This window comes from Zootoca vivipara, chromosome 13, assembly GCF_965207765.1.
Source record: "Zootoca vivipara chromosome 13, rZooViv2.hap1.1, whole genome shotgun sequence".
NCBI lineage: Eukaryota > Metazoa > Chordata > Lepidosauria > Squamata > Lacertidae > Zootoca > Zootoca vivipara.
The window spans coordinates 11109116-11123307 of NC_142596.1; the positions used below are offsets into that span (position 1 = coordinate 11109116).

The 14192-nt window shown below is 50.0% G+C and overlaps 1 protein-coding gene across 1 annotated transcript; it reads left to right on the top strand.

Moving 5' to 3' along the window:
• The first annotated feature begins 87 nt into the window (after positions 1-87).
• BCL2L10 (BCL2 like 10) lies at positions 88-13471 on the top strand. The gene is made up of 2 exons (XM_035131814.3): positions 88-685; positions 12279-13471. The coding sequence occupies exons 1-2, from the start codon at positions 278-280 to the stop codon at positions 12408-12410; spliced, it is 540 nt and encodes a 179-aa protein (XP_034987705.1). The 5' UTR covers positions 88-277; the 3' UTR covers positions 12411-13471.
• Positions 13472-14192: the final 721 nt, after the last annotated feature.

The following is a 14192-nucleotide window of genomic DNA, read 5'->3' on the forward strand; positions in this document are numbered from 1 at the left end:
ATGGGGAACCTTGAAGGCGTTTTCCGGCTGCCTCCTCCTCCTCCCCGTCCCCTTTGACTGCTGTTCTCTGCCTCGCCTCGGAGCAGAGAGGAGGCGCTCCGCCCCTCGCGCCAGCCCTGCTGGGGAAACGAGAGACGGGGCGGAGCCGGCGCGCCGTGAAGCCGGCCGGGGACGCGTGGGCGGCTTCTTAGTCCGCCGAGGCGCCGGCACTGGGCCCCGTCGCTCTTGCGCGCTCGCCTCATCCGCCGCCTCATCCGCGCCAGCCGAGGGGGCCGCCATGCCGGGCGCGCTGCGCGAGGAGACGGTGCAGCTGATGGCCGACTACTTGCAGCACCGGCTCGGCGGCGCCGCGCTGCCGCCCAGCCGCACGGCCGAGACGCTGCGCCGGGTGGCCGACGAGCTGGAGAGCCGCGAGCGGCCGTTCTTCCGCAGCGCCTGCACGGCGGCCGCCTTGCCGCAGGAGCCGGGCGAGGCGGCCGCGCTGCTGGGCCGGGTGGCGGCGCAGATGGAAGCCGAGGGCGGCCTCAACTGGGGCCGGGTGGTGGCGCTGGTCGTGTTCGCCGGCAACTTGGCGGCGGCGCTGGCCGAGCGCGGCACTCGCGACGAGACGGCCGCTCTGGCGGAGGCGCTGGCCGCCTACTTGGCTGGGGAGAAGCGAGAGTGGCTGGAGGCGCACGGCGGCTGGGTAAGCGCGCGGCAGCGGCGGACGGGTAAAAGGGGGCGGCCAGCCGGGCGGGAGGGAGGGCAGGCGCGATCCCCTTCCCCACCCCGCCCCACGAGCGGCCTGCTCCCCCTCCCGCTCCTCCTGCGACATCAATGGCGCCCCCTCCCCATCTTCACCATTATTTTAGGGAATCTCCCGCTTTCGCCGCCGGCTGCAGAACGGACCGAGCCTTTTCTCGGCTCGCGCAGTAATGGCTGCGCTTCCGTCCCCGATCTGGCCTTGGCCGCTTTCCCTTTGCCCACCCTCCCTCCTTGGTCCCAGTGCCTGCAGCGCTGTGGGGTGGGAGGGCGAGGAAGATGAATCGGGTTCCCTCCCTCCCCCCTATTGTTGCGCGCTACCGAGCGCAAAGGAGCGCGCAACCGTAGAAAGCCGTAGCGTTTCTTTGGGTACCCTTTTCTCTTCCGGAGGTTTGGGGGGCGGCGGGAGTTGCGGGGGGCGCTGTGCACGCCTTATTGTGCTTCTGCAATCTCTCCCGCTGCGCCCCGCTTCCTGTAGCAGAGGCGGCCCGATGCCCACCTCCCATTCTGCAGGGCCCACCGCCCGCCCGCCCCTTCCCAGTCCTGGACGCGGACTCCTCGCTGGGAATGACCTTGGCACGCGCGCTTCGCCAGCTGACTTCTCGCTCTGGCGCTTTCATACGCACACTACCTTCCCTCCGTTTCCCTCCCCCCGCCCCACCATCGTCTCCCAAAAATCTTAGGCTTTTCTTTCCTATAGGGTGGCGAGCAGCGCCTCCTTTTGCTTCCTTCTCCCCATAACCCCAGTACAGACCACAAGGGGAGCAGCAACATACAGGAGAAGGAGAGGAGGGGGGGCGAGAGAAAGAGGAATGACTGCTAGGGAGGCCTGGATAATTTTTTTCCCATATAAGGGAAGCAGAAGGCTGTGACAAACCGTGAGAAAGAGCTTTGATCGGGCGTCTGTTCTCATTTCCTCTCTTCCCCGTCCCCCTTTTCCATTCCATATTGTGGTCTTTGTCCCTCTTAAATTAGGCTGCTTTGGTGTATCTTGGTCTTGCAGCAACCAAATGGGTGCCCTTGCTCAGAAACGATGCTCCATTTTGAGGTTTTGCTTCTGGGGCAACTGCATGGCATATGCCCAGATGGCTGGCAATTTGCTGGGCGCTCACATAGAGACCCAGGTGGCGCTGTGGTTAAACCACTGAGCCTAGGGCTTGCTGATCAGAAGGTCGGCGGTTCGAATCCCTGTGACGGGGTGAGCTCCCGTTGCTTGGTCCCTGCTCCTGCCAACCTAGCAGTTCGAAAGCACGTCAAAATGCAAGTAGATAAATAGGAACCGCTCCAGCGGGAAGGTAAACGGCGTTTCCATGTGCTGCTCTGGTTTGCCAGAAGCGGCTTTGTCATGCTGGCCACATGACCTGGAAGCTATACGCCGGCTCCCTCGGCCAATAATGCGAGATGAGCGCGCAACCCCAGAGTCGGTCACGACTGGACCTAATGGTCAGGGGTCCCTTTACCTTTACCACATAGAGAGAGCTCAGGTTCTGCCCTTGAAATCAGTTGTACAACCAAATGTATGGGTTTGACCTTAACACTTGGTTGGGCGTCTTCAGAACTTGGGTGGATACTTTCAGAAGGACCTGGGTGGCAGGAAGACTTGAACTGAGGAGGAAGGTGGGAGATCAAGGTGCCCTGCAAAAGCTTGGCCTGTGTCACCTCTCTTCATTTTTGTTTTGCTTTGCTTTACGTTCTGCTAAACATGAGCTTTTGAAACTCACAACAGCGCATAGCTGTTTTCCCAAAGAAGCAAGCAGAATCTGCATAGATGCATGGGATTCAGTCAGCTCCATATTAGAAGGTGTTGGGAGTCCAGGCTGCTTGGCTGCTAGCAATCTAATGATGGAAGGCAGTAAAAACTTTGCTCTGAGGGTCTTCCACTGGCACAGTTTCTGCACTGTGTTTGTACTCTGATCTATCGATCTGAAAACAGCAGTGCAAAGCCCCATGCTCTGTTCTCCTCTATCTGGACATGGTCTGGAGCAACAAGGTAGCTGCGTCCTTCAGCAAAGGCTGCTCCTGCAAATGTGCGTTGGTGCACCAGACATGGTGATCTCACCTGTCTGCACTGCAGATAGGGCCCCTGGGGTGGGTGGATTTACTGGCTTCTACATACATGTGGGGCATCCACCATTCTGCATATCTTCTTGCTGGGTGTCCTCAAGAGGTGGACACCTAGTCTTAAAAAACAAGAGCACCCACCCAGTGGTAACTTTAAAGGTGACTCTGGATGAGAGCTATGGCTTGCCTACAGATTTTTTAGCTCAGCAGCAGGTGCAGTGCAGCTGGCTTGCATTAATTTCCTTCCCGCTGTTAATTTAGCCATGTTGTTCAAAGCAAGAGCCATGCCCCACAGGAAGTGTGGATGCCCTGGGGTCAAATGGTGGGTGGATCTTAGCCCTTCTTCCTTAGCAAAGGAACGTTACGGTTATCTCTTGCTCAGTGCATTCAGTTATATAATCATTACGACCAGCTGCAAGGAAGTTCCCTTTGGCTGGCCAAAGTGGTTTTTCCAAAAGAAGGCAGTATAGGAACATGGAGAGCTGCCGCATTCTGAGTCAGGCCATTGGTCCACCTGCCTCAATATTGTCTACACACTGACCGGCAACAGCTCTCCAGGGATTTGGGCAGGAGTCCCATTTCCCTTCCCAACCTGGGGGTTGAACTTGAAACCTTCTCCCTGCAAAGCACATGCTCTACCGCTGAGGTATAGTCCTTCACCAAATAAAGGTGTAGCTTGATTTCTTAGCATGGGTAGGTGTGTTCTCCTATAACAGAGTGGGGAACCTCCGGCCTGGGAGATCAGACATGGCCCTCCAGGCCTCTCTGTTTGGTCCTTGGGACTTTCCTCCAGGCCACATCACTCACAAGCCCTGCTTCAAACCTTCCTTGATTGTGTTTGCCTGCCTTGTCCTTGAACGCTGATCATGCTGCTTATGTGTCTGGAAGGTCAGATAAGAGAGCTGTTATGTCCCGAAACTAGCCTGTTGTGCAAAGAAATTTGCCTTCATTGCTCTGCCCACACTTGACACTGACCTGCAGCCCCAGGAAGGTTGCAGAGAAGGGTGCAGGCTTTGGGGATGTATCTTTGCAAGGGAAGACTGGGAAAGGTCTGAGCCACCTCTTCTTCATCCCAAATGAAGCTCAAATGAAGACTGCCCCCTTGAAGACTGGGCTAGAAAGAGTGTGGCTGGTACCCTGTTTATTTGATTTATTTCATAAAATTTATACACTGCTTGATTGTAAAAAGGACAACAACCCTCAAAGCAGTTTACAAAAGATAAAAACAACCCTGTTTTAAAACATACAAAAGTTAAAATACTAAAACAGATTAAAATTGCTCACCTTTCTAAGCATCTGGGTAGGCTTATCAAAACAGAAATGTTTTTAGCAAGCACAGAAAACAGTACAGTGAAAGCACCACCTTGATCTCTAGGCAGGGAGTTCCAAAGTTGTAGGCGCTGCTAAACTATTGAGTTTTACTACAAATGTGGAACGGGTATTTCATGGCACCTGTACACCAGGAAACATCTTGCATGTTGCCAATGTGCTTGAGATCATAGAAAACTGAACTGGCATCTCTGAGTTCTACAAAATGGGTTCTTGTAATACTGATGGGAGCTATCACTGTTTTGCCCAAACCTTGATTTCAGTGTTAGAAATATAAGCTAGGCACCAAATGTCTCCTTAAACCAGGGTTACAGTTGCCAAAATGGACTGCCTGGTTGCCGATTTGAGGCCAGGTGGCTTGAAAGTTGTATTTTTCAAGACAACTTTTTGGTTCCTGAAATTTATTGATTGTTCAAATAAATTAAAATGGATAAAATTCTACAGGATGTGTTGCAAGTGTGTGAAAGCAGTCAAGATCCAAGTATCCCCAGGCATGCACCTCCAGGTGGTGGAGACGTCAGTCCCTATCCTGGCGCCCAAACATCTTTACTTGGTCACAAGCAGCTGATAGTCAGCTGTAAAATGCGCCTGGAAAATTTCAAACGCTGCTTGACTGATGAAAGTTCTATGTAGCTGATCTTGTGTACATATATATAAGATGCTAAGATATTCAGGAGTCTGGCCATTTGGGGTTTAAAATACTAGCACGTTGGAAACTTTATCTGGAGCCAAGTGTGTCACCTGTGGCTAACATCTTGCAATCAACTTGGCTCCCTCTTGCTGCTGTTGCGCTTCAACAACTCCCATCAGCCCCAGCCATCTTGGCCAGTGGTAAGGGATGACTGGAGCCTAGTAGCAGCAGCAGCTGGAGGGCACAATGTTGGCTGCCCTGCTACGCAGAATAGGTGTTAGGAGCTCTACAACCAGTCATGTATGAACTGTATTCTGGACCAGCTGAAATGGCAGTGATGCGCTCAAGGACCAAACCAATGGCAAGTCACCTAGGTGTGGCTTGCAAGAGCCTAACTGTTGCACAGTTGGTCAAGGAAGCTTTGTTTTGTGCAAAGTGCTTTCTTGCTGTTGCCAAGTATAGAATGCTTGTATAAATACACTAGCCGGCAACAACCGGCTAGGACTGGGCGATATCAGCTTTTCAACATCGTGGTGTTTTGCCAGCCAAACATCGTGGTTTGGCGTTATACCGCGATGTTGAAGAAACAAAGGTGCATTGGCCTCTGCCCGCAAGACACCAGGTGAAACTGCCCCAGCTTTCAACTCAAGAGACCTGAGGTGGTTTCACTCAGGCACTCGCTGGCTGGGGCAGTGCAGCTTGTTTGCACCACTCAGCTGGGGGGAGGGAAGGTTCCCCCTCCCTAGCTGAGGCAGCCCCGGTGCTCTCGCCACTTGCAGGCGGAGCATCGGGGCTCCTTTAACTGCTCGCTGTAGGGAGCAGCAACCGCGCTCCCTTCAGCCGAGCAGTTTCGCAGAGTCCTCGCCCCGCCGGCGGCTTGTGGGAGCCAGCGCTGGGCTTGGGGGCTCCTTTAAAACTGTTCTACTGAAGCAAGGGCAGCTGCACACTCCTCAGTCCAGCAATTTAAAGATGAAGGAGGAACAAGCTGTATCGGCACCTCACAGCTTGTTTCTCCCTCTGCGCCATATGAGGGCAGAGTGGATTGGCGGTTTCACTCAGTGATATATCACAGGTGAAACCACCGCCTCTCCTAAGTCCCTCTGCTCTCGGCACCCGCTGGAGGAAAGAGTTCTTGATTCCCTTCAGTGGAGGCTGCTAGCAGAGGGTCTTGGGATCCGTGGCAGTTTTACCAGCAATATACTGCTGAGTGAAGCCGATATTGCGGTCTGCTCCTCATACCAGACCTGGGTGGATATATCGCCCAGGCCTACAACCGACTTAGCATGACTACTGGGTCTGGTCTCTTAACCTACCTCAAAGAGTTGTTGTAGGGATTAACTGAGGAGGCGTGGTGAGCCATGTACCGCTTGCAGGAAAAGGATGGGATATAAATGCAGTAAATAAGTTTATCTGCTTAGCTGTTTAAGAAAGCTGGAGATGCCAGCCAGATGGGGATCTCCCGAGATCACACGGTTGCAATTGGCACCTGGCTAATTTCTAACTGTGTCTGTGGCCCTGGGCTTATGAGATGTAAGCAAGTGTCTAGTTCTCCAAGGACAACCTTCCAACATGTGCCCTTTGGAAGCTTGGGGTTCTGGAGGTCCCATGTGCTATGCAATTCCTGGTCTTGATCCCGCGAGGAAAGGGTGAAGCTCGGTGGCAGAGCACCATTCTTGCACCCATCATCCATGGGGCAGCAGTCGGGGATGATGGGAGTGGTAGTTGAGCAACATCTGGGAACCCCAGGTTGAGAGGGGCTGGTGTAGGCAATACTGACCAAGGGGATGCCTCCGTATAAGGCATGTTTCTGTGGGTACCTGCATGGAACAGGGTTGAGGGGTGGGGCTTCAGGATGGAATTCCATTCTGTCTGAGAGTGCTAGGTGGGGCACCATAGGCAGCATGATGGGGAGCAATGAGATCATGGAGCCGCTGCTGTCCTTGGGGGTTGTGTTGGTGTGTCAGTTCTCCCATGCTACCTCCTGCCCGCTTTATTGAGGCAGGGGAGTCTTGCGCTTCGAGTGAACGTCTTAACATCTGGCGCTGGAGCTCCTGAGCCGAAGTAGGCCTGTGGTGATGTGGCCTTGCTCCCTGCCTTGCTGCCTAGCCCTGTAGTTTTCCTGCTGACACGTACGAAAGCCACGAAACTGAAAGACCACAATTGGAATACATTATTCCAAGTAAGCTGATGAAGGCAGAAGCAGCTGGCAGTTCTGTTTGGAAGTTCCCCAGTTGAAGAAGCACGGATTTTCTTCTTCTTCTGGGGCTCTTTTGGGAGAGGTGCAGCAGGACTAGCCAGTCATGCTGCCCCAGCTCTCATAAAAACCACAGGCCAAGCCTACGGCTGTTAAACTAGCTTATGGGAAGCTGCTTTGGATGCGAGTTTCTGTTGAGGCAGAGGAATGGCATTCCCCTGGGGCCCTGTTCAAAAGTTGTGTTTGTGCATCAGACCAGCACATAGGCAGGGTTGCGCCGTATGGCCACGCCCCTGAGGTTGCGTCCGCCAGCCAGCCTCCCCCTGCTGTCGGAACACAGGAAGCCTTCGTGTTCCATGACACACCCTTGGTCCATCTAGCTCAGTATTGGCTACACTGACTGGCAGCAGCTCTCCAGGGATTCAATTCAGGTGCCATGGATTGAACTTTCTGTGTGCAGGGCAAATGCTCTTATCACTTAGCTATGGTCCTTCCACATAGCAGGAGGCCTTCGAGCATCCCTGCGTGTGGGCGTGCAGGATGTGTGGCTGCCAGGGGATGGCACTGGTTGGCACATGCCGCTCAGTGCCACCTGCTCACATGTTGTCCTTGCTTGTGTGATACTGGCTCAAAGGGACTTGAGTCTTGGGCAAGGGTCAGCAAACTTTTTCAGCCATGGGCCAGTCCACTGTCCCTCAGATCATGTGGTGGGCCGGATTATATTTTTTGGGGGAAATGAACGAATTCCTATGCCCCACAAATAACCCAGAGATGCATTTTAAATAAAAGCACACATTCTACTCATGTGAAAACACCAGGCAGGCCCCACAAATAACCCAGAGATGCATTTTAAATAAAAGTATACATTCTAATGTAGAAACACACTGATTCCCGGACCATCCGCGGGCCGGATTGAGAATGTGATTGGGCCGCATCTGACCCACAGGCCTGAGGTTGCCCACCCCTGGTCTTGGGCGATGCAGGTTAAAGTGGGAGGTGGGGGTCATGGTGCAACAGCCAGCACAAGTATAAGCTTCTCCCAGTGCCAAACTCCATGCCTAGTGGAACCCCCCAAAGCAAGACCCGAGTGCAACTCTCTCCGGTTGCGATTCCCATCCTGCTGCCTCCAGCGGTGGAGGTGGGACAAAGCCAACGCAGTTGGCTGTCCCAGTGTCTCAGGCCTCTAGCTGCTTTGCTCTCCCTCCTTTCCCATGGATCTACCTGAAACGGGAGAGAACACTGCCAACAAAAGCCTTTGTTTGGTCTTGGATATAATCGGAATGAGAGAGAGGGAGGGAGAATATTTTAGATTCTTAAGTGCTTGGCGTCCTTCCAAGCCTTGTTACGACTAAAGAAGTTCAGCTTCCCACCCCCTCCTTGACAGGGGCTTGTTGTGAGCATGTTCAGGAATTCCTGAGTTAACATAACTTTTTATATAGCCTTGAGCAGAACTCCTCTCTTCTGAATGTAACCGAGGTCATCATGAATGGGTACGAAAATAAAGGAAGGAGAAACATCCCTTGCTAATCTGATGGGTCAGCAGTTATAAAGGACTGGCTTTCCTTATTGTTTTTCCCCCTGCCCCAAGCAGAAATGCCTCTTTCCTTATGTTAACTGTAAGGGGTTTCGGCTCTTTCTCCCCGCCCCCACACTTTTCAGTGTAGAGTTTCTTGCCTCTCTGAAGAATCTGGTGCTAACCATTGTTGAGTGGGTGAGGGTTTAAACCTCTGCCAGGAATGTTGAATAATCAACTTCAAAGCAAATATTTCCCACAGTTACTGCGGGTAAAGAATACTGTACAGAGAAACCTGCATTCAGTTCTCGGTTTTCAAGCAGGCCAAGTAAAAACTCCATTCAAAGCAGCTTCTTTTGCTGGATGAGGAATCGGCCCCACTTCACTTCCCACCAAAAGCACCTTTCCTTTGTAATCCTATTCTGCAGAGAACCAGTGCCCCAAAGCACCTACTTCACAAAGGAAGGCATAAAAGAATGTGTGGACAAAAGCTTCTTTTTTCTGTCCCCTGTGAAAGGTGTAACCGGATCCCATTTCCCGGCTATGCGCAAGGATCTGCTTTGAAGCTTGCAGATCCAGTCTGTGGCAGATGAGCTGTGGGAGGGACATGTGTTCCTAGTCACATGGTCAAAGCACGTGACTGTCTCACATGTGTTTGGAAACCACTGTGCCCAGCACTTTCCAGCACACACACAGCTGTGGTGCTCATGTGGCTTTTGCACATGATGCTCTCTCATCTCTGCGCTATACCTATAAAGCAGGTGTGTCCAACAGGTAGATCGTGACCTACCGGTAGATCACTGGATGTCTGTGGTAGATCACTGGCTCCCCCCAAAGAAGGTCAACAACTTTGGCTCCCTTTAAAAATCCTCAACATTTTAGCCCTTCAGCCCCCCAAAATAGGGCTTTCCTCCCACCTCAGAAAAGCACAACAACTCTTGACCTGAACCCCTAAAAAACGGAGCTTTCCTCCTCCCTAAAAAAGCTTAACAACTTTGACCTGAACCCCCCAAAAGGTGGTAGATCACTGCCAGTTTTTAACTCTGTGAGTAGTTCACAGTCTCTTCAGAGTTGGCCACCCCTGCTATAAAAGAAATAGTGTCAGTATTCAGAGTCTTGCGTGCCCTGCCCTGTTTTGTGTCCCACTGGTGCCACTTACTGCGGCAGTTCTGTAACGTTGATTCCCAACAACGCTGGCCTTGTTCCAGAAGATGGCAGGTGGGATGGGGTTGCCATTGATTGTGGCAGAAAAGCAAGGCTTTGTGTGGCTTCTCTTTGTGCGCTGGGCTTCCAGCGGCAGCCCAGTGTGCTTTCTTGGTTGTGACTCTTACACAGAAGCAAGGCTTTGAGGTCAGTGCTTTTCACCCTCAGAGGCTTAGGGGGAAAGTTGAAGAAAAAAGTACCTGCTAACTGACTGCTGGGTCCTGCTCCCATAAATTCATGCTAAAGGTTAGAAATCATAGAACTGTAGGGTTGGAAGGGACCCTGAGGATTATCTTGCCCAATGCAGGAATATGCAGTTGTCCCCATACAGGGATCGAACCTGCAACCTTGGCATTATCAGCACTATGCTCTAAGCAACTGAGCTAGGGATGAGAACAAATACAGAAGCCCAGACCAAGACACTGCTCTCATGTGGTTTTCAAATAAAATTGTTGGCTGTCGATCTCTTCTTGCCCTTAATGTCTTTTGGAACCTGCAGTTTCTCTTTTTAATCATAAAGCTCTTAAAAAAAAAAACACCACCACCCAAGGTCCAACTAATTGCCCTGCTGGTGATTCTTAAGCAGTTTGGGGCTGAGTTTTAGGGCAATAAAATGTGGAAGGGGGAATCTTGTTCCCAAAACTCATATCTTAAGTATCTGAATTTTTTTTATTCTGCTTTGGAAAACCCATTGTACGTCCAAGCAAGTAGGTGGCTGCCTTAATTGTGCCCTCTCCATAGAGGAACTGAGGGCCTGACTCCCCTTCTGTAGGCAGCCCACCTGAATGCTAATGACCCTACAGCAGCTGCTGGCGAGGAGCGTAAGCTGACGTCCAGTGGAAAATGCCCCCATTGTTTGCACAAATTAAAGTGTAAAGAACAAAGTTCCGGAAGAAATTAAGAGCATAACTTGTTTACATAGACATCTGCCAAATAGGAGTTCAAACATGACCATCTGGAGCCATATTACTGCTGTTCTTGATTATTCAGAAGAAGGATCTGGCCGTGCAGCTGCCAGTTCCTTTCTGTCAGGGGGCAGCACCGAACTGAGTGGCTCATGGGCCCTAAGCAGGGCTGGGTTAACTATTTCGGCTGTCAGAGCGGAAGGGTGTTAGCTCAATGGTAGAGCGTCTGTCTTGCATACAGAAGGCCCCAGGTTCAACCCTCTGTATCTCTAGGGAGGGGTGGGGGAGACTTCCCCCTCCAAAATCCTGGAGAGCCACTACTACCCTGTTCCCCCTATTTTAAGACGTAGTCATAAAATAAGCCATAGCAAGATTTTTAAGCATTCAAGGAATATAAGCCATACCCCGAAAATAAGACATAGTGATAGGCGCAGCAGCAATGCCAGCCACGGTAGGAGGAGGATGGAAAAAAATAAGACCTCCCCTGAAAATAAGCCATAGTGTTTTGTTTTGTTTTGAGGAAAAATAAATATAAGACGGTGTCTTTATTTTCAGAGAAACACGGTAGTCAGAGTTGATGATACTAAGCTAGAAGGACCAATGGTTTTGATTCGGTGTAAGGCAATGTTCCTTAGAAATTTTCATGCCCTCCGTTTACCAGCTGAGAGACAGGAGAAGAAAAGCACTTGAAGGAAATGAGTGCAGATTATCTCTAATTTGAGTACACTTGCTGACTTTAAGATAATTTGTTTTTGTTGCAGTATTTAGCCTCCAATTAGCCTCATGATCTTAATCTAGACCTGCGTCTAAGGCACATGAAATGGTGGTGTTTGAGAGCAGTGTTCGAAGTTTTGCACCTGACCCATCGACCACTTGTGACCAAATGGAAATACCCGACTGCCAGGATGGTACCTGACTTCTCCACCATCTGGAGGTGTATGCCTAAGGGATAATTGAAATCTTGATTTCACACATAGCAGCACATCCTGTAGAATTCTATCCTTGACGTTTTATCTGCACAATCAGAATGAATTTCAGGAACCAGAATGCATTTTCTGTGCAGCCTGAGCAGGAGCAGTGAAGAAAACGTTATAGTAAATTGTTGTGGCTTGTCTTTGCTTACCTCACCCCACTGCCCTGCTCACAGCTGTGATGAAGAACGTTATGAATGGCCAGGAATAAGCCAATATATATGTGGACTATCCCTGGTTAAGGTGATTTTTCTTTAAGTTCTCAGGTCTTAACCTCAAGGTTATCATCTGAACTAGCCACATATTTAACTGATAATCACAGTCAATCCATTATTTGAAAAATAATACTTATAGAGCAGGCACCCCCAAACTTCGGCCCTCCAGATGTTTTGGACTACAATTCCCATCATCCCTGACCACTGGTCCTGTTAGCTAGGGATCATGGGAGTTGTAGGCCAAAACATCTGGAGGGCCGCAGTTTGGGGATGCCTGCTTTAGAGCCATCGTCCCCCCCCCCCAAATGTCAACTAGACATTCCATGTTGGTGAATGTAACCTTGGCTTAAGGAGCCATGTGGCACCCAGCTTCTGTATCGACGAGTTTCTAGCACTGGTTTAGATACTGTTGATTGGCTCATTGCTTGTGCGTTTGCCGCCCTGGGTGCCTTTTAGGAGGAAGAGCGGGCTATAAAGTAAATAAAAAAATAAGATTTTGTTCTCTTCTTTCCTAGGATGGCTTCTATCACTTCTTCAACAAACATGGCTCGGATGCAGCTGACCAGAACAGTACCATAAGCAATGCTATAATGGCGGCGGCTGGCTTTGGCCTGGCTGGGTTGGCCTTCCTCCTGGCGGTGCGATAAAAGACTACATCAGTGGACTTGACTTACAGGAAGGAGGGGGAGGGGGAGAAACTCTCTTCTAACACTGCCAACATGCTGGTGAAGAGTCCATTCTATATTTCTATAACGGTTGGAAGACAGAAGCATATATATATATATATTTTTAACTATAAAGTCGGAGCAGAACATTGACAAGCACATAACATTCTAGCAGTACAAATGAGAAACGAATGCCGCTTAGATTTTTGAGTCCTGAGGTTGGGCATCTTCTTGGATCTTGGTGCGTGTGAGAGCCGCGGTTGCCCCACTTCATCCTGGCAACTGCTAAGCGCTGGATGTTATGCTAAATGTTAATGGTGGGCTTGCAATGGAACCCAAGTGAAGATGTGTTTGGATTTCTTCTTTGTGTGTTTGCGTGTATGTTGTGGGGCGCGGGGCGGGGCGGGGTGGGGAGATGTTGCCTTGTGAAATGTGAGCCAGTATTAACAAGAATGAGGAGCTTAACTCCACCTGTGCTGCAATGCAAACATTCTGAGGCCACTCATCAATATATAGCCGCCAGGTCCGTATTGCACAGAGCATTATAGCTTACGTGTTTTTGTTATAATGACATTAGTAGAAGTTACACTACAAGTAGGCGACAAGAATGTTGATACCAAAACAGTAAAGTCCGCAGAACCAGTTCTTAACTATTGGAATGCTTGTTTGTTTGTTTTTTAATTGGTCTAGTTGGAAGTCCATGTGAAGGCTGGGATTTCTGTGGATTTCCTGTCAAATCCATAAACTCCATATAACTTAATATATTTTTTGAAATATTTATCATTGTATAATACTGGTAGCTGGTTAACATCTATTTTTGTTAAATGCCTTTTTTTTTTTAGAAAACAAACAAAACGGAACAAGCTCTCCAAATTGCTTTTTTGGCTGTCCCTGTCGTCTACCTTGTTTAACAGTTCTAGTTTGGATATCTGTTATATTGCATATTGTAAAGAAATAGTCTTCGGAAGTGTTCGATGTCCTTTTCCTTTAGCTTGTACAGTTTTAATATGTGAATAAATATAACTGAATATTTTTATTTTAAATGAGCACCTGTCCTTGGCTTGACCTGACATTTCCATATATTGTTCCTGTTTCCATGGGCACAAAGCGCTTGTAAAACGATGCCTAGGAACCTGTCCTATATTGAATCGGAAGAGTTTGTCTACCTAGCCTATTATTGCCTACCCTGACGGGCAGCAGCTCTTTGGGGTTTCAGGCCAGGAGTTTTCCCCAGCCATACTGGGAGATGGCAGGGATTGAACCTGGGAACGTTTGCATGCAAAGCAGTGCCTTTGTGGGGAAAGAAAACGGTTCCTTGAGAAGTGAAAAGAAAAAAGAAAATGGTTCCTTGATTATTATTATTTTGATGGTTTTTGCTACAGATGGAGATAAAAATGGTGGTAGCTCACTAGTCATATTTTCTGCAAGCTGGGGTAAGGTTTGACAACTATCCTTCTGGATGCATGGCAGATTCTTTGTAGCTAACTTGTCTGCTTATGGAATGCCGGTTGCTGCCCTGGTACATCTTTGTCCAGAGACGACTCTAACGCTGAGGGTACATTTATTTATTAGCTTTCTGCCCCTCCAAGGAGCTCTGGGTGGCAGCACATATGGTTTTTACTCCTCCCTAACAACCCAGTGAAGTAGGTTAGGCTAAGACAGGCTTCCTCAACCTCAGGCATCCCCAAACTTCGGCCCTCCAGATGTTTTGGACTACAATTCCCATCTTCCCTGAACACTGGTCCTGCTAGCTAGGGATCCTGG